Genomic DNA, 27,581 nt, shown 5'->3' on the forward strand with positions numbered 1-27,581 from the left:
ACCCCCCTGGTGTGGAACTCTTGTATGCTCCGCTACCTACCCCCCTGGTGTGGAACTCCTGGATGCTCCACTACCTACCCCCTGGTGTGGAACTCTTGTATGCTCCACTACCTACCCCCCTGGTGTGGAACTCCTGTATGCTCCAATACCTACCCCCCTGGTGTGGAACTCCTGAATGTTCCACTACCTACCCCCCTGGTGTGGAACTCCTGGATGCTCCACTACCTACCCCCTGGTGTGGAACTCTTGTATGCTCCACTACCTACCCCCTGGTGTGGAACTCCTGTATGCTCCACTACCTACCCCCCTGGTGTGGAACTCTTGTATGCTCCACTACCTACCCCCCTGGTGTGGAACTCTTGTATGCTCCACTACCTACCCCCCTGGTGTGGAACCCCTGAATGTTCCACTACCTACACCCCTGGTGTGGAACTCTTGTATGCTCCACTACCTACCCCCTGGTGTGGAACTCCTGAATGTTCCACTACCTACCCCCCTGGTGTGGAACTCCTGAATGCTCCACTACCTACCCCCTTGGTGTGGAACTCCTGTGTGCTCCACTACCTACCCCCCTGGTGTGGAACTCCTGAATGCTCCACTACCTACCCCCTGGTGTGGAACTCCTGAATGCTCCACTACCTACCCCCTTGGTGTGGAACTCCTGTATGCTCCACTACCTACCCCCCTGGTGTGGAACTCCTGAATGCTCCACTACCTACCCCTCTGGTGTGGAACTCCTGAATGCTCCACTACCTACCCCCTTGGTGTGGAACTCCTGTATGCTCCACTACCTACCCCCCTGGTGTGGAACTCCTGAATGCTCCACTACCTACCCCCCTGGTGTGGAACTCCTGGATGCTCCACTACCTACCCCCCTGGTGTGGAACTCCTGAATGTTCCACTACCTACCCCCCTGGTGTGGAACTCCTGAATGTTCCACTACCTACCCCCTGGTGTGGAACTCCTGAATGTTCCACTACCTACCCCCCTGGTGTGGAACTCCTGGATGCTCCACTACCTACCCCCTGGTGTGGAACTCTTGTATGCTCCACTACCTACCCCCTGGTGTGGAACTCCTGTATGCTCCACTACCTACCCCCCTGGTGTGGAACTCTTGTATGCTCCACTACCTACCCCCTGGTGTGGAACTCCTGTATGCTCCACTACCTACCTCCTGGTGTGGAACTCCTGTATGCTCCACTACCTACCCCCTGGTGTGGGACTCTTGTATGCTCCACTACCTACCCCCTGGTGTGGAACTCTTGTATGCTCCACTACCTACCCCCTGGTGTGGAACTCCTGTATGCTCCACTACCTACCTCCTGGTGTGGAACTCCTGTATGCTCCACTACCTACCCCCTGGTGTGGGACTCTTGTATGCTCCACTACCTACCCCCTGGTGTGGAACTCTTGTATGTTCCACTACCTACCCCCTGGTGTGGAACTCTTGTATGCTCCACTACCTACCCCCTGGTGTGGAACTCTTGTATGCTCCACTACCTACCCCCTGGTGTGGAACTCTTGTATGCTCCACTACCTACACCCCTGGTGTGGAACTCCTGTATGCTCCACTACCTACCCCCCTGGTGTGGAACTCCTGTATGCTCCACTACCTATCCCCTGGTGTGGAACTCCTGTATGCTCCACTACCTACCCCTCTGGTGTGGAACTTTTGTATGCTCCACTACCTACCCCCCTGGTGTGGAACTCCTGTATGCTCCACTACCTACCCCCCTGGTGTGGAACTTCTGTATGCTCCACTACCTACCCCCCTGGTGTGGAACTTCTGTATGCTCCACTACCTACCCCCCTGGTGTGGAACTCTTGTATGCTCCACTACCTACCCCCCTGGTGTGGAACTCTTGTATGCTCCACTACCTACCCCCCTGGTGTGGAACTCCTGTATGCTCCAATACATACCCCCTTGGTGTGGAACTCTTGTATGCTCCACTACCTACCCCCCCTGGTGTGGAACTCCTGTATGCTCCACTACCTACCCCCCCTGGTGTTTAACTCTTGTATGTTCCACTACCTACACCCCTGGTGTGGAACTCTTGTATGCTCCACTACCTACCCCCCTGGTGTGGAACTCTTGTATGCTCCACTACCCCCCCCCCCTGGTGTGGAACTCCTGTATGCTCCACTGCCTACCCCTACCTACCTTAAGTCGATTGAATCGACTTAAGAATGGTCCAGGACGGACGGAAACGTCGTCGTCCCTTCACCTTCTAGTGTGTGATCTGGTCAAGTTAGAGTGTAGTGTTTACATGGTGACATGAAGCCCGGCATCATGTCCTGAGTAGTCTTCCCATTGTATTCCGCCCACCAACTCCTTCATTCTTTTGTAGCTGCCTTTTCTGTATGCAGCCTTCTGCTTCTTTTTTGTTCTGCTTCCTTTTGCTCTCTCATTGTGAGTGGTGTTTATGCTGGCTGTCAGCTAGTGGAGCTCCGTGTTGCAGGTTCTCAGCGTGCAACTCGTCCTCAGACCAAGTCCATTCTATCCAGCGGTCGACCCCAAAGACGCATTCATCAATTTTAACATTCTGTTCATTCAAAACAGAACTTTTCTCAAATATAAATTAATATTATTATATATTAGCATATTGTGCATATTTAGGCACTGGTTAGGTTAGGTGTTTAGGTTCTGTTGCCGACTATTTGGATTTACTGGGCGTTAATCCTTAACTGTAGCCTCTGTTTACCCAACAGTAAAATGAGTACTTGGTTGTTAAGCGATTTGGCGGGTCATACTCCAGGCAACATTAGGAATAAGGACCTGCTCGAAACCCTATGTGCTACTGGCTGTACAAGAATGTAACAACTCTTGTATTTAAAAAAAAAATGTTTCGGAAGTGTTCGGACGCCATCAGTTATGAGTCACGTGTAAACCGTTTTTCATTCATAAGCAGTGGGTTTGGCGGGTGCTTTGGGCCTTTGTTTAGAGGACGGGCTGCAGAGTGCAGCTCGTCCTCGCATACAAAGATCCAAGCTCGTTAATCTAGCCGCCAAACCCACTGTTTATGAATGAATACTGTGTTTACACGTGACTCATAACTGATGACATCCAAACACTTCCGGAAAACGTGCTTTGCTCACGTCCTCTGTTCGAACCACAATTCTCTAAACATCCGGTCCTCTGAACAAAGGCCCAAAGGCCATTCTATGGACCCTTGTGCGAGAACCACCCGTGTTAAATAATCCGTCCTTATCTACCCTGTCTGATTGATTGATGGAGATTAAGCCACCCAAGAGTTGGCACGGGCATGAATAGCCCGTAACTGGTAGATTTCTTGGAGTGAATGTGATGTCTGGTCGTGAAAGAATATACTGCGTGCTGAGCTCGCAATTAAGTCACCAGTCCTTACTATGTGGCAACTATCGTGGGGGAGGATACTGCTTGACACTATTTATGACGGTATTTTATCCTGTCAATTCCTGTGAGACTTTTGTATGTGGCGAAGAGCTCCCTGAGGTCGTCTGTGTTCCAGCAATGTGAGATGCAACTCACGCAGCCGTTCCTCGTAACTCATACCTCTTAGTTCTGGGACTAGTCTAATGGCATACCTCTGATCTTTGTTTGTGTGTGTCTCTCTCTCTTACTGTGCTAGGTAGTGCCATTAATCCAGTATAATTAATACTTTGCCTTGTGTGACAGGAGTGTCAGAGGAACTGGGCGCGCACATCCTGGAGCTGCCGTACACGGGCGAGGCCGTGTCCATGTACATCCTCCTCCCGCCCTTCATCAGTGGAGAGAACGGCTTTAATGCCATGGTGGAGCGCCTCAATGCGTCTCTCCTCCACGAGGCCTTCAACAACATGTGGCGCATGCAGGTCGAAGTCATCATCCCCAAGTTCAAGCTGGAGCAACTGATTGAGAACGAGTTGATGGTGGTGAGTGACTCGGGAACTCTCTTAGTGACCCATCTCTAGTACATCTTTGCCTTCTTCCACTCCTCTTTATCCCTTCAAAAGTACTTCTCTGAGCTTCTCACTCCACACACTCAAGTTATGTTTCATAATCATTTGTTGCTTAGTCACCTTAGTCCAGTAATGATGTACAAGCTCTGTGTGCTAAGAACACAGCCTCAGAGGCTGCACCAGGACGTGACCCAGCCTCCACAAACTCTCCCGAGGGCTTCACTTCTTTTGCTAAATATTATTATTTATTTTAAACTTTAGTGCCATTGTAAATGGTTGGGCACCATTGCTTTCCTCCGTCGTATCCAAATTACTTCTTCTCATATCCTTTCCAAGTACTGTATGGTCATACTGGCTTAGCACTTTCTCCTGATAATTGTCTTATCTCCATTTACAGTGTTCATATGTGATATAATAAAGTGACACTCTTCCTTCTTGCAGGCCCTGGCTGGCATGGGTGTTACTGACCTGTTTGACCAGAGACTTGCCAACCTCACCGCCTTCGTGCCATCTGGCAGCCTCAGCATCGGCAAGAGCATTCACAAGGCCTTCGTGGAGGTGTCTGAGGAAGGGACCGAGGCAGCGGCCGCTACGGCCCTCATCTCCTGGAGGATTGCTCGGCCCGTCGGACCTGAGAAGTTTGAGTGTAACCATCCGTTCCTGTTTATCATTTACGACAACCTTACCAAGAACGTGCTCTTCTTGGGCGCCTACAAGAACCCTAAGGCTTGAGGGTGTTATAATGAGAACAGTTACGTTACACGCAGGTGGTCTTACCGTGATGTCTTCAGGACACATTGATGCAGCTCACCTGAGGCCGAGTTATGCCAGATGAAATGTATTACTTCATCAATCATTATTATTAATACTGAAGTACACATGTACATAAAATTTAAGGGATGAAGCCAATCGTAATAATTTATATGATAATCTTGTTAGAGTTATAGTACTGTTAACTCCTCGCAAATATGTGTGGAGATATTGTTCACCAGCTGGCAGTATGCTGCAGAGCCTTGAAGACTTTCTTGTAACACTCTACCAGTTAGTTCACTACTCAAGATGCAACATTACCGCAACCTTACTGCAACATAGTCAGTGGGTCTCACTGTGTGGGTGGTCATCACTGTAGATGCAGTGACCGTATATTACAGCCAGTTAACACAGTTGGCTGTACTCGTCACTGTTGCAAATGCAGCTTTCACAAGCTAAGTGTCCATTTCATCCTATTTGTATAATCTCAGAAGCTTTCATTTACAATTAACCCATTCAAGAGAACATTATAAGTGTATAATACTCCTAGGGGTGAAGCTACAATACTTGTTGGATCAAATTATTACACGTGCACACAAATGTTTCACTAAACAATTTAGTTCTTCCAAACTTGTGGAAAGACTATAGAATTTGACCGTTAAATCACCATACCTAATACTGATGAGAGTTACCATATCCCGTATCATGCTCACACATGCTGTGTGTCAGATGTGTCGTTTGCTCACACATGCTGTGTCAGATGTGTCGTTTGCTCACACATGCTGTGTCAGATGTGTCATGCTCACACATGCTGTATGTCAGATGTGTCGTTTGCTCATACATGCTGTGTGTCAGATGGGTCATATGCTGATAGCTTTAGATAAAATTCAAGGATTTAACACTGTTGAAGTTGTGTACACTGACGTCCAGCAGTGTTGTTGACGTCGTCAAGATGACTGGTTGTGTACACTGACGTCCAGCAGTGTTGTTGACGTCGTCAAGATGACTGGTTGTGTACACTGACGTCCAGCAGTGTTGTTGACGTCGTCAAGATGACTGGCTGTGTACACTGACGTCCATCAGTGTTGATGACGTCGTCAAGATGACTGGTTGTGTACACTGACGTCCATCAGTGTTGATGACGTCGTCAAGATGACTGGCTGTGTACACTGACGTCCAGCAGTGTTGATGACGTCGTCAAGATGACTGGTTGTGTACACTGACGTCCAACAGTGTTGATGACGTCGTCAAGATGACTGGTTGTGTACACTGACGTCCATCAGTGTTGATGACGTCGTCAAGATGACTGGCTGTGTACACTGACGTCCATCAGTGTTGATGACGTCGTCAAGATGACTGGTTGTGTACACTGACGTCCAGCAGTGTTGACGACGTCGTCAATATGACTGGTTGTGTACACTGACGTCCAGCAGTGTTGACGACGTCGTCAAGATGATTGGTTGTGTACACTGACGTCCAGCAGTGTTGACGACGTCGTCAAGATGACTGGTTGTGTACACTGACGTCCAGCAGTGTTCACGACGTCGTCAAGATGACTGGTTGTGTACACTGACGTCCAGCTGTGTTCACGACGTCGTCAAGATGACTGGTTGTGTACACTGACGTCCAGCAGTGTTCACGACGTCGTCAAGATGACTGGTTGTGTACACTGACGTCTGGAAGTGTTGACGACGTCGTCAAGATGACTGGTTGTGTACACTGACGTCTGGAAGTGTTGGGAAGGCGACTCAGGAAGTATTCCAACCTCGGAGTGATGTAAATATTGCAGCAACAAATTTGCAGTAAACATTAATTTATTCCATTTACCAAAGGAGCTGAATCATTAGCAACCTCTAGTTAGTTAAGCTAAGTTAAATCAGTAAGTAAATATATAATTAATTCTTTATTGAATTTTATTTAATCCTTCTTTCATGTGCTATTTAAACGTACAAACTCTTTCAAATTTGTAATAATTCCTTATGATTTTACATGTATTTACGTTGTGTGAGATAAGTACATTTTTGAGAATGTAATGCTTGCCATTACTCCAGCATCCATGTATCAACAACATGGAGGGCTATTGTGTATTTGCTCTAACATTTATCTATTGTTAAATTGATTTTAGAATATAATTTATCATACTTAAGAAAGCAATTGTCAATTCAAGAAAATCTTCTGCTTCATTATTCCCTGTTCTGTTAAGCCAGTTTATTCCACTAAAATTAAAGTCACCTATGTTACAAATACTGTTAGATCTAGATGCTCTAGATATTTCATCCCATAGATGCTTTGCTTCCATTTTGTTTAAGTTTGGTGGCCTATATATAACTCCTATTATAATATTTTTTAGCTTTTTCGTTTAATTCTAGCCAAATAGTTTGTGTGTGGCTCAGACTTGATTCTTTGAGACTACATTTCAAATTTTCCCTAACATATATGGCTACTCCCCCTCCTCGTCTAATATATCTATCTGTGTGAAATAGTTTAAATTCGTTTATTTGATATCCAGCTAATAGTTCTCTATTTTCTACATTCATCCATTTTCGGTAAGTGGAATAATTTCTATTGTTTCTGTGCAGACAAGCGAATGTAAGAGAATGAAAAGAGAATGTAATTTAAGCTTTGTCAATCTTTGTTCATTTGACAGGTTTTTAATTTGGGGGATAAACTTTGTCATCCTATGCTGGAAGCGTTCTAGTGATTTTATATCAATTCTATAGTACGGCGACCAAAACTGAACTGCATAATCTAAATTCATGTACAGTCTAACCATAATTTAAATATAACTGTCAAACCAGAGAAAGATATATTTGAAGAACAACACCAGGTGTCTTATTACTAACACTTCGATAAATAATTCCCAGTGTCCTATTTGTCTTATTACGAACATTTTTGCACTGATTTTTTGGTTTTAAATTCTAACTAATCATAACTCCCAGTTGCGATTGCTTTCGCAATCCGACTTGGCAATCTCAACACCATCCAGCTCGTATCTTGTAACTCTATCATCATTACCCAGCCTCAGAACCTTACATTTGTCAGCTTTAAACTGCATCTGCCAATCTTTTGACCATTTCGAAACCCTATTTAGATCGTGTTGAAGTGATAGTTTTGTCCGTGTTTATTTCCCTCCCGATTTTTGTATCATCGGCAAATTTGCAAATATTGCTGCTCAAACCTGAATCAAAATCATTTATATATATTATGAATAACAGAGGTCCCAGGACAGAGCCTTGAGACACTCCATTTACAACATTTTCCCATGCTGACTTAACCCCATTGATACTAACTCTTTGTTTCCATTGGTATAGCCATGCCCTAATCCAACTTAATATAGCACCACTAATACCATGAGCCTCTATCTGTTTAATCAGTCTTTCATGTGGCACTGTATCAGAAGCTTTGCTAAAGTCAAGGTATACAACATCACAAACCTTACCACTATTAACTGCCTCAACTATGCTGGAATAAAATGACAGCAAATTTACACACAGAAATCACAATAGCGTGAAGCATCAAAGGAACAAATCCACAAGGGCCGTGATGAGAGTTCGAACTTAAGATTAAAGCACGTCTGGGATTCTCTCGGACTTAGGTTCAAACTCTCATCACGGCCCTTGTGGATTTGTTCAGTTGACAGCAAATTTGTTAAACATGAATGCCCATTTATAAATCCATGTTGTGAATCATTTATTAATTTATGTTTTTCAAGATGATGAATGTATTTACAATTATTGATTCAAGTAACTTTCCCACAATAGAAGCTAAGCTAATTGGCAGATAGTTTGTCGCAAGTGATCTATCTCTTTTCATGAAAATTGGTACCACATTAGCAACCTTCCAACACTCTGGCACTCTGCTTGAATCTAGTGATTTATTAAATATTGTAGACAATGACTCGCAAAGCTCCTCTTTGCATTCTTTAAGCACCCTGGCAAACATTTCGTCCGGCCCTGGGGATTTGTTTGGCTGGAGTTTTACTATTTGTTTAATAACATCCTCCCTGGTAACTTCTAAACTAGTCAACCTGTCCTCGTCCCCACCCACATAGACGTGTTTGGCTGAAGGCATAATGTTTAATTCCTCTTTAATAAATACAGAGATAAAATATTTATTAAAAATACTACTCATATCTTCGTCATTATCAGTTATCTGACCTGTCTCAGTTTTTAATGGACCTATCCTTTCCCTAATCTTTGTTCGATATAACTGAAAAAAAAACTTTAGGATTTATCTTTGCTTGCCCTGCTACACGAACTTAATAGTTTTTTTTGCCCTCCTTATCTATTTTTTACCATCTCTAACAAGTTGGAAGAATTTTTCTTCTAAACTGACTTCCCCATTCTTTATCCTTTTGTACCACGCTCACTTTCTACCTACAAGGTTCTTCAGATCCTTTGTTATCCATTTCGGGTCATTATTATTCAATCTATTTAATTTGTATGGTATACTATGTTCATTTGCTTTGCTTAGAATATTTTTAAATAAGTTTTATTGTGAATCCACATAGAAAATTCCTTTTTACATCACCCTTCACTGGGTTCACGTCTCGCTTCAAGACTGGCACCCCCACATGCCAAGGACTTTCCAATCTTTTCATCCAAAAACTTTCTTAGGCTATTAAAATCAGCTTTCGAAAATCAGGCACTTTAACGGAATGTTCTACAAATCTATTCCATTTCATGCTAAATCTGATTTCTTTGTGATCACTGTTCCCTAGCTCTCTGTATTTCGATGTTATTAATTTGCGTTTCCCTGTAAATTAACACGAAGTCTAAAATATTATTTTCATGCAATGGTTCCTTAATGTGTTGCTTAGGGAAGCAATCGTCAATTAATTTTAGAAAATCTTCTGCTTCATTATTTCCTGTTCTGTTAAGCCAGTTTATTCCACTAAAATTATAGTCGCCCATAGCACAATTAATGTTTGACCTAGATGCTCTAGATATTTCAACCCATAGATGCTTTGCTTCCATTCTGTCTAGTTTGGTGGCCTATATATAACTCCCATTATAAGATTTGTAGCTTTTTCGTTTAATTCTAGGCAAATAGTTTCTGTGTGTGGCTCAGTTTTGATTCCCTCTTTGAGACTACATTTCAATTTTCCCCCTAACATATATGGCTACTCCCCTTCCTCGTCTAATATATGTATCTGTGTGAAATAGTTTGAATCCATTTATTTGATATTCAGCTAATAGCTCTCTGTTTTCAACACTCATCCATGTTTCGGTAAGTGCAATAATATCTATTGTTTCTGTGCAGACAAGAAACAGCATTTAAGTAGTTTATTTTGTTTCAAAGACTCCTACTGTTAGTGTAATATATTTTAGTGCATTGCCATTTTGACGCCCTTCTCTTTCCTTGTTCACTTTGCAAGTTTTCTTTTCTCCCATCAACGTATACTTTTATTGCTTCCTTTCTCCATATTAATTCCCATACCACTGTCTACTAACAGTTTAAACCTTAACAAACCCCTCCACCACAGGTTTCAATGAGTTGGCGACAGCAGCAACCCTAGCCCTAGATAAATGCACCCCATCCCGAGCATACATGTCATTCCTTCCATAGAATTGATCCCAGTTATCAATGAATGATATTGCATTTGATTTACAATAGTTGTTCAGCCAACAACTGACACCAAGTGCCCTCGACATCCATTCATTTCCAACTCCCTTTCTTGGAAGAATGCCACATATGATCGGGATTCCTCCCTTGCTCCTAACTAATTCTATGGCTGTCTTAAACCTCTGAATTAGTGCCTCACTCCTAACTCGTCCAACATCATTTCCACCTACACAGATACAAATAATGGGTTTGTTCCAATTTCCAGACATAATATCATTCATGTTGTTTACTATCCTGCTCCCGGATAGCAAACCCTTAACCTGTTTCCCCTATCTCTGCCACAAAAAACTATCCAAACACCTCATCTGGGAATCTCCCACAACCAAAATTCGCTTAGCAGTTCCTTTACTTTGTGAGCACCTTTACCTTTGTGAGCACCTTTACCTTTGTGAGCACCTTTACCTTTGTGAGCACCTTTACCTTTGTGAGCACCTTTACCTTTGTGAGCACCTTTACCTTTGTGAGCACGGCGAATGGGTTGGAAGTCTTTATGACATCTGTAGGCGGCTGAAGGCATAATGTTAAGTTCCTTTTTAGTAAACAGAGATAAAATATATTTTGTAAATACTGCTCATCTCTTCGTCATTCTCAGTTATCTGACCTGTCTCAGTTTTTAATGGTGTCTACAAGTGCTGCTGGGAGGTAATAAACCCAATAGTTAGAGTGTGTCATGTCAGTGTAACAGATGCAGAAGTGCCACTATTACGTACGGGCTCACCATAGCCCGTGTTACTTGGAACTTTTCGTTCCAGGTAGCCGATCTTTAACAACAACAACACTATTACGTTACTTACTGGAATGTGAAGCAACTGAAGCCCTGCGCATCAAACACAGTCCACAGCGACTACAATGGTTAAAAAAGCAATGGAAGAATGGGACACAAGAGAATATTGCGCATCTATATCCGCCACAGAGATAATGTTATTAAAACGAAAGGCTAAAACCAGTGCGAAAAGAGGGAAACTACCTTCATATAAAACTTTGACCCAAATATCACAATAACAAGGTTATCGTGACCCGTGCTACATGGACATTTTAGTTCCAAGTAGCTAAATCTAAAACAACAACAACAACAACAACAACGGTCCAGTGACTTTGATGGATGATGAACAAGACAATTCCACCAGCAATGACCAGGAGACAAAAACGGAAAACTGCGCAGAGAGTTAAGTGATGAACGACCAAGGAAGTGCGGTGGTCGACGACAGGGACCTGGGTTTCAAAGTTTTATACAAATTCAGCAGGAAAATCTCACCGGGAGGATACAGCAGGACCACACACGGCAAGAGGCACAGATTAATGGAAGGAAGTGGCTGTTATTTCCCTCGACATGTCAACTAACATTTCATCAAATGCTGTAGTGGACTGTTCAGTTGGCCAAGGAATTTTGTGAATATGAACTATTATTTAAGGAGGGTGTTTACCGGTGCTACAGAACGGTTGGGACAGAAGAGGCAGTGGAACATCTAATGACTGACGGATTTAATAATCGTAGGACCTCCTCAACCCTGGAGATGTACATTGCCTAGAGCACTCTTACATAGATTCAGTCAAATTGGTAAAGTCCGATTGTACCTAGACATAGATGCCTTTTTCAAAGGTCATACTCAGGGTCATCAAAAATACCCAGTTGACTCTGCCTCAACAGGTCGTGTGTCGATGGAATGTGCGCTAATGTTAAGGGAAACTAACTTTAACTAGTATATCTTTTAGAGTTTTTAGTTTGACCCCACGCTATCATAGGCGGTAAAGGTGGGACGTTTTGTCATGCCGAGTGTTCTTCCCAGTTGGCCTTAAGCCACTACCGTAAGTTAGTCAGTTCTGGGCGTGAAGGTCCCAATATTCCTGGAAAGTAGAGAAGTGGGAGGATTAGCCTCTCATTAGTGTCTCAAGTTCAAGTACTTTTATTGAAACAATAAAATACATCTCAAAGGCATCAAGCAGCTTAGGCTATTTCTACCCTCCTCTACTTCAAGGCCCTCAAGGGGCGCGCACATCCAGTGAGTACAAATCCACAAATCACAGTACAAGAATCACATTTAACATTGCAAGTTAATATAGTAAACACAGCATGTAAGTGTTACACTCTTGGGGCAAAGTGCTTGTAGCTCCTAAGTATACTGTCTATCATATCATTATCACACATGCAAACACTATTTATTAGTGTTTATTGATGTGGTACACTATTAGCATCTTAGCATTTCGCTCGATGTAATAATTCTTATCTGTTTTTGCCACTTATTTTTATTTTGGCGTCTGGCTGTATATTCTCTGGGTAGCCTCTATTGCTAAATTGTTTCCATAAAGATTCTTCTTCCTCTTGTAGCTTATCATTGTTACTTATTATTCTTGTAAGCGTAATGGCTAAGGAGTAAGAGAGTGATATCTAGAGTGATAATGGGTGACTAAAGGAGTAAACCAGGTATGAATGGTTCATTGGTTTATAATGCACTGTGGTTTGTAAAGTTGTGTTACTGTCTTATGTATACACCCTGGTGTCTAGAAAGGGTATGCTTGTAACAGTAGTTTCTAATGTGAATTTTAGGTTTGTGTGCACTGTATTCGCCCAATTAAAGAACTCATCCAGTACTTGTCTGTCTCCCGCCATGATACCAAAGATATCGTCTATGTATCGTAGGTCTATTAGTAAACTCAGCTCTCGCTGTGTTCGAGCTGATTCCAAAACTGTATGGACACATATTTCAGCTATTGAGACACTCTTGACGCCCCCTATTGCTGTACCCTTTATTTGTCTATACGTTTTACCGTCAAAAGTTAATAAGGCGTTCTCATTACTTGTAAGATAGCTTCTTCTAACAGTCCCCTTGTTGGTGGCCTAAAGACTCGTGTTTGTCTCAGGTCGTGTTTAATTCTATTATTGTTGGCGTCAACAAATTCTGCCACCCTTTTAGCCGCTTCTCTCTGTGGTATACTTGGGAGAGTGAACCCACGTCCAGGGAGACAAAGGCATGCACCTTGTGGTATAGGAACTTTAAGTGACTGGAGTCTCCTTATGAACTCTGTAGTGTCTTTCAGACGTTCCAGTAGGAGTTTAAGGAGGGGCGTTAGGAGGAATGTGCATATGCAACCCATGGCCTGTTAGGACTCTACATCCCCTTAGAGCTGGTCTACCCTGCCAAAAGTTCGTATCAACTACTTATCCTTGTGGATTTTGGCGAGGTTATATTGTGCTGGTGATAAAAGATTTTAGTGATAAAAGCTAAGAGACTGTCTTTTGCTTTTGGTGTAATCAGACCCCCACTACCCCCAGACCTACTACCCCCAGACCTACTACCCCCAGACCCACTACCCCCAGACCCACTACCCCCAGACCCACTACCCCCAGACCCACTACCCCCAGACCCACTACCCCCAGACCCACTACTACCAGACCCACTACCCCCAGACCCACTACCCCCAGACCCACTACCCCCAGACCCACTACCACCAGACCCACTACCCCCAGACCCACTACCCCCAGACCTACTACCCCCAGACCCACTACCCCCAGACCCACTACCCCCAGACCCACTACCCCCAGACCCACTACCCCCAGACCTACTACCCCCAGACCCACTACCCCCAGACCCACTACCCCCAGACCCACTACCCCCAGACCTACTACCCCCAGACCTACTACCCCCAGACCTACTACCCCCAGACCCACTACCCCCAGACCCACTACCCCCAGACCTACTACCCCCAGACCTACTACCCCCAGACCTACTACCCCCAGACCCACTACCCCCAGACCCACTACCCCCAGACCTACTACCCCCAGACCTACTACCCCCAGACCCACTACCCCCAGACCCACTACCCCCAGACCTACTACCCCCAGACCTACTACCCCCAGACCTACTACCCCCAGACCCACTACCCCCAGACCCACTACCCCCAGACCTACTACCCCCAGACCTACTACCCCCAGACCCACTACCCCCAGACCCACTACCCCCAGACCCACTACCCCCAGACCCACTACCCCCAGACCCACTACCCCCAGACCCACTACCCCTAGACCTACTACCCCCAGACCTACTACCCCCAGACCCACTACTACCAGACCCACTACTACCAGACCCACTACCCCCAGACCCACTACCCCCAGACCCACTACCCCCAGACCTACTACCCCCAGACCTACTACCCCCAGACCCACTACTACCAGACCCACTACCCCCAGACCCACTACCCCCAGACCCACTACCCCCAGACCCACTACCCCCAGACCCACTACCCCCAGACCCACTACCCCCAGACCCACTACCCCCAGACCCACTACCCCTAGACCTACTACCCCCAGACCCACTACCCCCAGACCCACTACCCCCAGACCTACTACCCCCAGACCTACTACCCCCAGACCCACTACCCCCAGACCCACTACCCCCAGACCTACTACCCCCAGACCTACTACCCCCAGACCCACTACCCCCAGACCCACTACCCCCAGACCTACTACCCCCAGACCTACTACCCCCAGACCCACTACCCCTAGACCCACTACCCCCAGACCCACTACCCCCAGACCCACTACCCCCAGACCCACTACCCCCAGACCCACTACCCCTAGACCCACTACCCCCAGACCTGTCATCTTTATTCCTGTGTGGTTTAGTATTCATTTGTTTTTGCTTCGTGTTAAGGAAATGTATATGTTTATCTCTCAGAATGTTCGGTAATACGTTTATTGCTTGTGATGTGTGTCTATGTATGTATTAACACGATGTACTGAACGGGGTGAGAATAGCTTGAGCTACCTCATCCCTTTGTGTGTATTTTACCTCAATAAACTTATTTCAATTTCAATTTCAATGCTTCGTGTTTGTGTTTTTTTTTAAGCGCCACCTGCGGGTCTTGTACTTGTAGTTAAGTTGACTTGTCATCTACCTGTCGAAGCATCAGAGACAGATAACAATGTCATCCCTGTTTTTCAAGGAGCTTAAGGTCTGTAGTTCCTTTCTTGAAAGATTCAAACGTTTTCTATTAGTAATTTTGGTTAACAACGTACTGTTCATTGATTCAATCTGTTCACTCAAGCCTACCATTTTAAAGGGTGTAGTATATTGTCCCCGCCCCCCCCCCCCCGTCGGATGAAGGTATTTATAGGATAAAGAAGCGTTCCCCGTGCCGGGGTTGGACGTTCCCCGTGCCGGGGTTGGACGTTCCCCGTGCCGGGGTTGGACGTTCCCCGTGCCGGGGTTGGACGTTCCCCGTGCTGCCGGGGTTGGATGGGTCCAGGGACATTTTTTCTTAGGTTTATTGTCGCTTTTTCTCAAACATTATTAATTTTGTTTTCTAAATCTATGAACACTGAGTCTATTGCCGCCCTTCGTTTTGTTAGAGGAGATGGACCTCTAACAAAGAGAGGCTCTCACTGAGTACTGTTTTCTCTGTTCTTGAAAGTCTTATTTTTATAAAAATGATAGCTTTTAGTTTGCTCTTCATCCTCTGCTGTTGCGCCAATCGAATTTTGTTGTGCCATCCTCCATCTTGTTTCCCTCTGCCTTGGTATCCTCCTCTGCCTTGCTGCCTCTGGAGGTCCACCCTCTGTTTTCTCCTCTTTCGTCTGTGTCGTTTTGATTTGAGCGTGTCCCTCGGTGACCTCTGTCTCTCCACCAGTTCAGCTGTCTGTTGTAAACAACTTGACCTTGGCTACATTGTCATGGCTGCTGGGTGTGCTTCAGGTTGTCTTGGCTCTTCCAGGATGTCATTTACAGCTGACATTTGTGAAATTACTGTACCATTATGCGGGGTCTTCTGGAAGGAGGAGTAAACTGAGTTAGTCTGTCCTGGTCTTATCTCTATGTGGCCTTGTGGAAATTCTCTATTTTAGGATGTAATCGTCTCCTATACGCCTCCCATACTATCCATCTCTCATCCATGCCTCTATTAGATAACTGAGAGATTATAAGTTAAATTTTTAAAACTTTTTAGACATGAGAGGCCTTAAGTAGCATAGCATTGGCAGTCATCATCCTTTTAGCATGGCCTATGATAAGGTCAGTAATGTAATCATTGCTTACTGGGAAAATGGGGAGATGTATTGAAAAGAAAGGGAAGATTACGTGGAGCCCAAGATAGTCGGTATCCATTATGTCTGCTTGGTGGATGTGCTTGATTTGTTTAAGTATTCTATGGGTGTAAAGAATGACTTTAGGAGCATGACAATATCAATTTCTTTGTTATTTAAAATGGGTGTGTGAAGGACACTTAGCTTCTGGACTGAGGATCCAGTAATACTTAGTGGGCAGCCACTCGCACCTCGGTGTTTGTCTGGAATTGAAGGAACCTGTGTGCTCGTGATCCTGGTCCTTCCCACTCTCTCCTATCTTCCCAGACTCCTTTCAGGGCGTTCAGTGGGAAAACCTGCCTAGTTACCTTGCTCTTCATTCATGATTGGCACGAAATCCATCCAGGCATGTGGGTCTCCGTCGCTCAGGTCGTCAATAAGGTTGTCCATTAGGTATGGTGGGATCGGGTTGTGTGGAGATGCTGGGCCAGTTCCTGTTGGTTGTCAGGTTCTCCTCATCTCTTGTCGAGGGCTGCCTCTGTCTTGTCGGTAGTCTGCTTTCAGTGTCCATATTAGATATGGTGGCTCCTGGTTCCACCTGGAAAGGTTTGTCAACCAAAGAAGGTATCAAGTCTGTGCTGAAAAAAGAAGGGTTTAGAATTAAATACTTGAGTTAGGTTTTTAAAGTTTGGAGCTCAGGAAAAATCAAAAGCGAGGGTAATAGCCTCCGGTAACTGTGTGTTAGGAATAATTCCGGGACAGTATAGTAGGGGAAATGAGGACTACGAGGGTCCTCTCCATTCCGGCAATCAACATTGTAAAGATGCATGCAATGAAGCAAGTTCCAGGAATGTGCTCTGGTTGATGCTGCAAAGTTTGCCAGATGTTGCAAAGGTTGCCATATGTCGCCAGCTATTGTAAGATCATGATCGTGCAACATGTTAAAAATAGAAGTTGCAAGTGAGCAAAATTTAAAGGGAAAATCAAAATAGATCGTACAAGTTTCAAATAGGTCATACAGTAAAAATAAATAAAGATAATCGTTCAGTGAAAGTAGTGTTTTCTCCCATAGACTGTATAGCGGATAGGAAGCTCCTTTTTTCATGTAGGAGATAAGTGTTCAGTCTACAAGGTCCTGAATGTACAAGGAGGGGTTAATATTGCAAAGATGATGCAAAGTAACAAGATGGGAAGATGTAAGTGAGCAAACTGAAAAAGAGGAAAAATAAATTTAGATCGTACATGTATTAAAATAGAGAGAAAAAAATATGGAAAGAATGTTCAGTGAAATTAAGGATACCATTCAGGGAGTTCAGATCAGAATACAGCTTAAGAGTAGATATTAAGAGGAAATAACAATATTATTAAAATAGATATAAAGATACATAATAGATACTAATGAAAGATAGGGGTAATAGTAGACTAAAATAGTAGACTAAAATAGCAGAATAAAAGGATATGTTAAATAGTAGTATAATAAAAAGAGTGAACAAAATTACATAGTTAACTTACGTACATAATCAGGGAGTCTCACTCCGCTACTGTCATGTGGTAATTCTCCACTCACTAAGTACAAACACCTCCGTCCTCCTCACAGCCTGAGACACAACACACTAAGTAATGGTTCTCCACCTTGACCTCCTCTTCACCTGCCCGGCCGCCCGCTCTCCTCCCACTGCCCGCCCATGGCTCAGTCGTGCACCTGCGGCCCGCGCTCCCGCCGCCCTCTCTCCCGCCCAGCCGGGGCCCGCGCTCCCGCCCACCTGCGGCCCTCTCTCCCGCCCACCCGGGGCCCGCGCTCCCGCCCACCCGGGGCCCGCGCTCCCGCCCACCCGGGGCCCGCGCTCCCGCCCACCCGCGGCCCTCTCTCCCGCCCACCCGGGGCCCGCGCTCCCGCCCACCCGGGGCCCGCGCTCCCGCCCACCCGGGGCCCGCCCTCCCGCCCACCCTCAGGGTCCGTATTCCGCCCACCCGCGGCCCTCTCTCCCGCCCACCCGGGGCCCGCGCTCCCGCCCACCCGGGGCCCGCCCTCCCGCCCACCCTCAGGGTCCGTATTCCGCAACCCCTTTTTGAAAATACAATGATCATCACTGTAGAGATCTACCTCTCTTCAGCCTAAATTATTTATTAGAAACATTTGACGGTTTGAGACCTCATACTCATCGACAGGATGAGTATGGGGGGTCCACTACCACTCACAGGATGAGTATGGGGGGTCCACTACCACTCACAGGATGAGTATGGGGGGTCCACTACCACTCACAGGATGAATATGGGGGGGTCCACTACCACTCACAGGATGAGTATGGGGGGGGTCCACTACCACTCACAGGATGAGTATGGGGGGGTCCACTACCACTCACAGGATGAGTATGGGGGGTCCACTACCACTCACAGGATGAGTATGGGGGGGGTCCACTACCACTCACAGGATGAGTATGGGGGGGTCCACTACCACTCACAGGATGAGTATGGGGGGGTCCACTACCACTCACAGGATGAGTATGGGTCCACTATCGCTCGCAGGATGAGTATGGGATCCACTACCGCTCACAGGATGAATATGGGGGGTCCACTACCGCTCACAGGATGGGTATGGGGTCCACTACCACTCACAGGATGAGTATGGGGTCCACTACCACTCACAGGATGGGTATGGGTCTACTACCGCTCACAGGATGGGTATGGGGTCCACTACCACTCACAGGATGAGTATGGGGTCCACTACCACTCACAGGATGGGTATGGGTCTACTACCGCTCACAGGATGAGTATGGGGTCCACTACCGCTCACAGGATGAGTATGGGGTCCACTACCGCTCACAGGATGAGTATGGGGTCCACTACCGCTCACAGGATGAGTATGGGGTCCACTACCGCTCACAGGATGAGTATGGGGTCCACTACCGCTCACAGGTTTGAGTATGGGGTCCACTACCGCTCACAGGATGAGTATGGGGTCCACTACCGCTCACAGGATGAGTATGGGGTCCACTACCGCTCACAGGATGAGTATGGGGTCCACTACCGCTCACAGGATGAGTATGGGGTCCACTACCGCTCACAGGATGAGTATGAAATACATAATTGACTGATATTCTTATCGATTTAGAAGTCTATTTGGTATAGTGTTTTTTTATATGGGAAATCGTGCTGTTGCCACACGCTTAGACCTGAAGACAGCAACAACAACACTAACTAGAGGTATATAACATAGTCACAAACGCATTCTTTTGGCCTCGACGTAAACTGTCTCCACAGTTGGCTCTCCGGACGTACGTCTTAAGTCCGCCTGGGGATTACTTTCTCATCTTCTTATAGCCATTGTGTGAACGCGTCCTCCCTGGAGCGACGTCTTTAGCGCGTCTGTGCTCGTGGCTGCTCACACGGGTCTCCTCTCCCCCGCCCAGGGGTTGGTCTCTTACCTGGTGGTGACGACGTTAGCGTTGTTCTTGCACCTCTCGCCCTTCGTCAGCAGCGGCTCGGGCGCACACACTCGCTGATGTGTCACTCCGGGCCACCAGTCACGGCGCCCACGGCTCCTCTTAGCTTGTGCGACGTGGCCGCGACTAGGAAGCGTTTCGCCTACCAGCCATACATGATGTTCTGTGGTAGTCAGCTTTTCTATACGGATCATGCAGGTGGGTGGTTTAGACAGGTGGAGGTGGGTGTGGCGTGTAGGCAGGGGGAGGTGGAAGCAGGTGGGTGGTTCAGGAGTGTTGGCAGACTTGCTGCGGCGTCCCCAACAACTGGTTCCACCCCCACAACCCCATCAAGGGGGGGATGACCCCGCCCCCCTACTCACCTCACTAGCCGGGCTCACATCTCCAAATTCCCCACACGTCATTTACTCTTCATTAAAGAAAACGTAAATGTGTGAGAATAATACTAAGTCCCTTGTACTGTTCCCTCGGCCCCTTGTACTGTTCCCTCGGCATCTTGTACTGTTCCCTCGGCCCCTTGCACTGTTCCCTCGGCCCCTTGTACTGTTCCCTCGGCATCTTGTACTATTCCTTCGGCCCCTTGCACTGTTCCCTCGGCCCCTTGTACTGTTCCCTCGGCCCCTTGTACTGTTCCCTCGGCATCTTGTACTGTTCCCTCGGCCCCTTGCACTGTTCCCTCGGCCCCTTGTACTGTTCCCTCGGCATCTTGTACTATTCCTTCGGCCCCTTGCACTGTTCCCTCGGCCCCTTGTACTGTTCCCTTGGCCCCTTGTACTGTTCCCTCGGCCCCTTGTGCTGTTCCCTCGGCCCCTTGTACTGTTCCCTCGGCCCCTTGTACTGTTCCCTCGGCCCCTGGTACTGTTCCCTCGGCCCCTTGTACTGTTCCCTCGGCATCTTGTACTATTCCTTCGGCCCCTTGTACTGTTCCCTCGGCCCCTTGTACTGTTCCCTCGGCATCTTGTACTATTCCTTCGGCCCCTTGTACTGTTCCCTCGGCTCCTTGTACTGTTCCCTCGGCATCTTGTACTATTCCTTCGGCCCCTTGTACTGTTCCCTCGGCCCCTTGTACTGTTCCCTCGGCATCTTGTACTATTCCTTCGGCCCCTTGTACTGTTCCCTCGGCCCCTTGTACTGTTCCCTCGGCATCTTGTACTATTCCTTCGGCCCCTTGTACTGTTCCCTCGGCTCCTTGTACTGTTCCCTCGGCCCCTTGTACTGTTCCCTCGGCCCCTTGCACTGTTCCCTCGGCCCCTTGCACTGTTCCCTCGGCCCCTTGTACTGTTCCCTCGGCCCCTTGCACTGTTTCCTCGGCCCCTTGTACTGTTCCCTCGGCCCCCTGTACTGTTCCCACGGCTCCTTGTACTGTTCCCTCGGCCCCTTGTACTGTTCCCTCGGCCCCTTGCACTGTTCCCTCGGCCTCTTGTACTGTTCCCTCGGCCCCCTGTACTGTTCCCACGGCTCCTTGTACTATTCCCTCGGCATCTTGTACTATTTCTTCGGCCCCTTGCACTGTTCCCTCGGCCCCTTGTACTGTTCCCTCTGCCCCTTGTACTGTTCCCTCTGCCCCTTGTACTGTTTCCTCAGCCCCTTGCACTGTTCCCACGGCCCCTTGTACTGTTCCCTCGGCCCCTTGTACTGTTCCCTCGGCCCCTTGCACTGTTCCCTCGGCCCCTTGCACTGTTCCCTCTGCCCCTTGGACTGTTCCCTCTGCCCCTTGCACTGTTCCCTCGGCCCCTTGTACTGTTCCCTCTGCCCCTTGTACTGTTCCCTCGGCCCCTTGTACTGTTCCCTCGGCCTCTTACACTGTTCCCTGATAGATAGAGCGGATAGAGCGACGGTCTCGCTTCTCGGCGTTTAATTCCCGACCGTCCAAGTGGTTGGACACCATTTCTTCCCTCCGTCCCATCCTCAATCTTTACCCTTATTCAAACCGCTATATTTCGTAATTAATTAGAGCTTTCCCGTGCAAATTACCTTGCTTTATCTAGTCCATCACCTTGCATGGTTAGGTTAGTTAGGGACACTGACCTGTAGTTCAGTGCCTCTTGCCTCTCGTCCCTTTTTGTATACTGGAACTACATTACCACTTGCTTTGTGGTAGTTTTTCTGTTACTTATTGTACACCACGGATTGTACACCAATTATTATCCTCCTCAGCACTCTTTGAACCCGGAGCCAAAGGGAGGATATCACATCGATCAGTTATAGTGCAGAAGGAGCCACTGCCCCACAAACATCACATTAACTTGGTATATATCAATGACAAAATCCACGAGGGCAATGAGGAGGGCGCGAGTGTACGACTGTGGCTCCGCCAGGCCGCACACTCTACCACTAGACCACCAGCGACCTGTTCAAGTACAACCGGATCCTACTGAGATGACAGGAAGTCTGGAGGACGCTACTGAGGCCAGACCAAGTGTTGACCTGTGGGCCACAAGCACCCTGGTGGCAGGCCGGAGTGGTCCCACACACCTCACGCCCCATCCTCAGCAACACTCATCACACTAACGTGATCTATATCAATGGGAACATCCACTAGAAAGGCCAGCTCCATGCCCTGGTGCATGTGCTCATTCCTGCCGCCGCCGCTGAAGACCAGATCTGGTGAAGGAAAAGGTGCCAGGAGAAAGTTGAACGAAGAGATGGACCGGCCCTCAGTGATGGACCGGCCTTCAGTGATGGACCAGCCCTCTGTGATGGACCAGCCCTCTGTGATGGACCGGCCCTCTGTGATGGACCAGCCCTCTGTGATGGACCGGCCCTCTGTGATGGACCAGCCCTCTGTGATGGACCGGCCCTCTGTGATGGACCGGCCCTCTGTGATGGACCAGCCCTCTGTGATGGACCGGCCCTCTGTGATGGACCGGCCCTCAGTGATGGACCGGCCCTCTGTGATGGACCGGCCCTCTGTGATGGACCGGCCCTCTGTGATGGACCGGCCCTCTGTGATGGACCGGCCCTCTGTGATGGACCGGCTCTCTGTGATGGACCGGCCCTCTGTGATGGACCAGCCCTCTGTGATGGACCGGCCCTCTGTGATGGACCAGCCCTCTGTGATGGACCGGCCCTCTGTGATGGACCGGCCCTCTGTGATGGACCGGCCCTCTGTGATGGACCGGCCCTCTGTGATGGACCAGCCCTCTGTGATGGACCGGCCCTCTGTGATGGACCGGCCCTCTGTGATGGACCGGCCCTCTGTGATGGACCGGCCCTCTGTGATGGACCGGCCCTCTGTGACAGACCGGCCCTCTGTGACGGACCGGCCCTCAGTGATGGACCAGCCCTCTGTGATGGACCGGCCCTCTGTGATGGACCGGCCCTCTGTGATGGACCGGCCCTCTGTGATGGACCGGCCCTCTGTGATGGACCGGCTCTCTGTGATGGACCGGCCCTCTGTGATGGACCGGCCCTCTGTGATGGACCGGCCCTCTGTGATGGACCGGCCCTCTGTGACAGACCGGCCCTCTGTGACGGACCGGCCCTCAGTGATGGACCAGCCCTCTGTGATGGACCGGCCCTCTGTGATGGACCGGCCCTCTGTGATGGACCGCAGCCCTCTGTGATGGACCGGCCCTCTGTGATGGACCAGCCCTCTGTGATGGACCGGCCCTCTGTGATGGACCGGCCCTCTGTGATGGACCGGCCCTCTGTGACGGACCGGCCCTCTGTGATGGACCGGCCCTCTGTGATGGACCGGCCCTCTGTGACAGACCGGCCCTCTGTGATGGACCGGCCCTCTGTGATGGACCGGCCCTCTGTGATGGACCGGCCCTCTGTGATGGACCGGCCCTCTGTGACAGACCGGCCCTCTGTGATGGACCGGCCCTCTGTGACGGACCGGCCCTCTGTGACAGACCGGCCCTCTGTGATGGACCGGCCCTCTGTGACGGACCGGCTCTCTGTTACGGACCGGCCCTCTGTGATGGACCGGCCCTCTGTGATGGACCGGCCCTCTGTGATGGACCGGCCCTCTGTGATGGACCAGCCCTCTGTGATGGACCGGCCCTCTGTGATGGACCGGCCCTCAGTGATGGACCGGCCCTCTGTGATGGACCGGCCCTCTGTGATGGACCGGCCCTCAGTGATGGACCGGCCCTCTGTGATGGACCGGCCCTCTGTGACGGACCGGCCCTCTGATGGACCGGTCCTCTGTGATGGACCGGTCCTCTGTGATGGACCGGCTCTCTGTGATGGACCGGTCCTCTGTGATGGACCGGCCCTCTGTGACGGACCGGCCCTCTGTGACGGACCGGCCCTCTGTGATGGACCGGCTCTCTGTGATGGACCGGCCCTCTGTGATGGACCGACTCTCTGTGATGGACCGGCCCTCTGTGATGGACCGACTCTCTGTGATGGACCGGCCCTCTGTGATGGACCGGCCCTCTGTGATGGACCAGCCCTCTGTGATGGACCGGCCCTCTGTGATGGACCGACTCTCTGTGATGGACCGGCCCTCTGTGATGGACCGGCCCTCAGTGATGGACCGGCCCTCTGTGATGGACCAGCCCTCTGTGATGGACCGGCCCTCAGTGATGGACCGGCCCTCTGTGATGGACCGACTCTCTGTGATGGACCGGCCCTCAGTGATGGACCGGCTCTCTGTGATGGACCGTCCCTCAGTGATGGACCGGCCCTCTGTGACGGACCGGCTCTCTGTGATGGACCGGCCCTCAGTGATGGACAGGCCCTCTGTGACGGACCAGTCAAGACAGAAAAGACTAAATGTTGGAGAAAGTAGTGCCTTAAGGCAGAGTCGTAAGGTTCTCTAACACAACCTCCAGAGTAGCGGAGGGCCGTCCAGTGTGGTGGTGTACACCCCCCCCCTTCCCCCGGCCCTCATGACTACGTCTACACTACTCATTTTCACTTGAGACATGCAACAGGAGGCGGCAGTGTCCTTCTTGGTCAACACCCGCACCTTGTTGGTCAACACCTGCACCTTGTTGGTCAACACCTAAGTAGTAGGGATGAAGCCGCGTGCGCCTCATTGGATTTTGGGCAAATGAGGCGCATACGGCCTCAGGGTTTTCGCCGATTTTTTGAATGAGGCGCATACGGCGTCATGGGTTTCAGGTAAATTTGGCCAGTCACAGATTTGGAATTAAGGAATTCTTACGAGGAAAATAATTTCTGAGATTATAGAAGTTTGTTATGAGTTCTTATGATAAAAATAATGTCATAGAAGTTTGTTAAGAGTTCTTATGGGAGAAATTCAAATTTCAGAGTTCATACCAAGAATAAACAGATATTTAGGCTGTATACATTTAAGTAGAATTCTTACTTAGAAACTAGTATATGTCTATATAACTGAATCATTATCCTGCCATCCCCCTCCCAACCCCCTGCATCTCCTGCTCCTACCTCACATCCCCTCCCTCCCCCTTACCCCCCAACCTCCCGCATCACCTGTGTTTACCTTACACCACCAGCGTGACGCTGCCTGCAGGTCACCTCCATAATCTTATCTTATCTTCTCCATAATATCCAGACCGTCCCTCCTCCCTCTCTCTACCTGTTACCGTACCCCCTCTCCTTCTTCATATTGTTCATTCATAATTCCGTACAGCTCTTTTAGACATCATAATGTTTGTTCCTTTACATTAAACGAGTCAGTTTTACACAAATCAACCGAGGCGTCTCAATGTAACCTTTAATACTTAAGTTGTCCCAAGGCTACCTTAGCCGCCCCAGGCTACCTGCCCCGAGGCCTTCAACACCTGATTACCTGCCCCGTCATCTTCCAGTCATTGCTGGCGTTCACCACCGCAATAATTTATATATATACATTAGGCATTAATAAAACATATTTATTTATTTTTATTTTATTTAGTCATCTAATTTTAGTTTACACAATTTATAATAAACGACTCATTTATCCTGAAGTTAACAGAAGCTCGCTCCTCAATCTACTTGTATAATATCCGTCCTATTCACTCCTCATCTCTGTAAATAAAAGAATAACAGTTTAGATAGCGTTTATACATGTACAATATTCATCAAACACGTAAAAACCTCAAACAAATGTACTCACCATTTTCCGTTATTTAAGTCGTCTGTAGCCTCATTCAATCCGTTGTCTCCAAGCACATTTTCCAACAAATATCGCTCTTATCGTAACACAGCGTTTCATAGCAGCTCGGCATATTTTTAAATAAAGCATAAGATAGCCTCATTACGTTCCTATCATTCTGCATATAATCTCCATAAGTAAAACTAGTTTCAAATAGCTTTAATGCAGTTTTTAGATCCTTGTTTGAAAGATGATAACAGAAAAACATCGCATATACCCCACATACGTATGTATTTAAACTCTGAAGTCGCTCTGTGAACGTGTATACATCGCAGTCTTTATAATAATTTAAAAACTCTGAAATGTAGGGCGAATACACATTTATTAAATAAGAATCTAGTATAACTATTTTCCGTTTAGATTTATATACAGCAATCCAGTGGCCCATTACTTCCTTAGAGTCTCTTCCTAAGGTATTTATTATAAACATAATCTGGCTGTCCTGTATTTGTTTCATTATTCAATATATATCCGTCGCTAAATAGCATCCAATATATTCAGCTTTATTACCCGTCATATTGTTCAATGCCATATTAATTTGTTTGCAGTTCATGCTCTTGTATCGCACACGACTCGCCTATCAGAATAAATTCTCAATACTCCCGTTGTATTTCCGAATAAAATAATAACTTTATTTGATTTCACTGGAACAGCAAATTCTAGCGTAATTCTCAAGTTGCCCGAAGCCTCTATAGGAAGGGTATCTCTCAATTCCTCAGGCGTTCGTCTAAATGCCAGTAATGTTCTTCCTTTTATAAATGAATTATATGTCAAGGTATTACATGCGTTAAAGCCTACTGTATTTTGAATCTCATAGTATAGTTTCGAACATTTATTCGGGAACTTGCAAGTTATAATAAATAAATTTGTCCCATCGCGAGTAATATATACATTAGATAAATCGCAGTGATCGAAATAAAGTGGATTAAGTGTATACGCTCCAGATATGGCTTCCATATCTGGAGAGGGGAGCCGGTCGACCGAGCGGACAGCACACTGGGCTTGTGATCCTGTGGTCCCGGGTTCGATCCCGGACGCTGGCGAGAAACAATGGGCAGAGTTTCTTTGACCCTATGCCCCTGTTACCTAGCAGTAAAATAGGTACCTGGGTGTTAGTCAGCTGTCACGGGCTGCTTCCTGGGGGTGGAGGCCTGGTCGAGGACCGGGCCACGGGGACACTAAAGCCCCGAAATCATCTCAAGATAACCTCCATATCCATCATCATAATAAATAATTTATCCGGGATAATGCTCCCCCATGGCTGGTCAATACTTAATCTCTGCTGCCCATTCCCAAGAATGAAGGTCTTGTGGAGTGTCTTATTAAAAGTATAAGTAACTGGTGTATTTTGTTCAGCCAGAGCTCTATTAATAGCCTCCAATCCAGATGTGAACGGAGTTATCCGATCAATCCACATTCTAGCTAGTTTAATGTTAAACTTGTATCCAGATTCAATACTGTTTATAACCCACGGATCACTGTTAAGTTCTAATCTCAAACGAATATCAATTCCATCCAAAAGATATTCGCTCAAAGTTGTAATGTCCAATAGCAGTTTAAAGCAACAGTTTACTCCCTCAGTTTTTAACTTTATAAATCTAGATTTAATGTCCTCTGAGGCATTCTTAAAATAATCTGCATCATATTTTTTCAGGAAAAACATCATTATAGAAATACGTTAGTTCTTTGAATCTTTCAGCTTTACATTCAGAAAGCGTTGTCATTAGCTTTACATACGATAAATATGAAAATAGTG

General features: G+C 47.5%; 5 protein-coding genes across 5 annotated transcripts; 4 read left to right on the plus strand and 1 right to left on the minus strand.

The window, feature by feature from the left end:
* Positions 1-3,655: 3,655 nt before the first annotated feature.
* On the plus strand, positions 3,656-6,572 carry LOC123757269 (serine protease inhibitor 88Ea; the record flags this gene model as incomplete). Its single annotated transcript, XM_069323820.1, is given in 2 exon segments — positions 3,656-3,891; positions 4,360-6,572. Coding segments are annotated over 2 exon segments (527 nt in total), but the record flags the coding sequence as incomplete, so codon positions are not given.
* An 11,357-nt stretch (positions 6,573-17,929) lies between these two features.
* Positions 17,930-18,382, plus strand: LOC138364414 (basic proline-rich protein-like). The gene has a single exon (XM_069324039.1). The coding sequence runs from the start codon at positions 17,930-17,932 to the stop codon at positions 18,380-18,382; it is 453 nt and encodes a 150-aa protein (XP_069180140.1).
* Positions 18,383-20,197: 1,815 nt separating this feature from the next.
* LOC123757099 (autotransporter adhesin BpaC-like) lies at positions 20,198-22,321 on the minus strand. Its single transcript, XM_069324040.1, has 2 exons — positions 22,265-22,321; positions 20,198-21,193 (listed from the first exon to the last, which is right to left on the minus strand). Exons 1-2 carry the CDS (start codon positions 22,319-22,321, stop codon positions 20,198-20,200), a joined length of 1,053 nt encoding a protein of 350 aa, XP_069180141.1.
* Positions 22,320-23,318, plus strand: LOC138364415 (cell surface glycoprotein 1-like). Its single transcript, XM_069324041.1, has one exon. It carries the CDS (start codon positions 22,320-22,322, stop codon positions 23,316-23,318), a length of 999 nt encoding a protein of 332 aa, XP_069180142.1.
* A 591-nt stretch (positions 23,319-23,909) lies between these two features.
* LOC138364416 (major royal jelly protein 5-like) lies at positions 23,910-24,524 on the plus strand. The gene has a single exon (XM_069324043.1). The coding sequence runs from the start codon at positions 23,910-23,912 to the stop codon at positions 24,522-24,524; it is 615 nt and encodes a 204-aa protein (XP_069180144.1).
* Positions 24,525-27,581: the final 3,057 nt, after the last annotated feature.

The sequence above is a fragment of the Procambarus clarkii genome, chromosome 13 (assembly GCF_040958095.1).
Source record: "Procambarus clarkii isolate CNS0578487 chromosome 13, FALCON_Pclarkii_2.0, whole genome shotgun sequence".
NCBI lineage: Eukaryota > Metazoa > Arthropoda > Malacostraca > Decapoda > Cambaridae > Procambarus > Procambarus clarkii.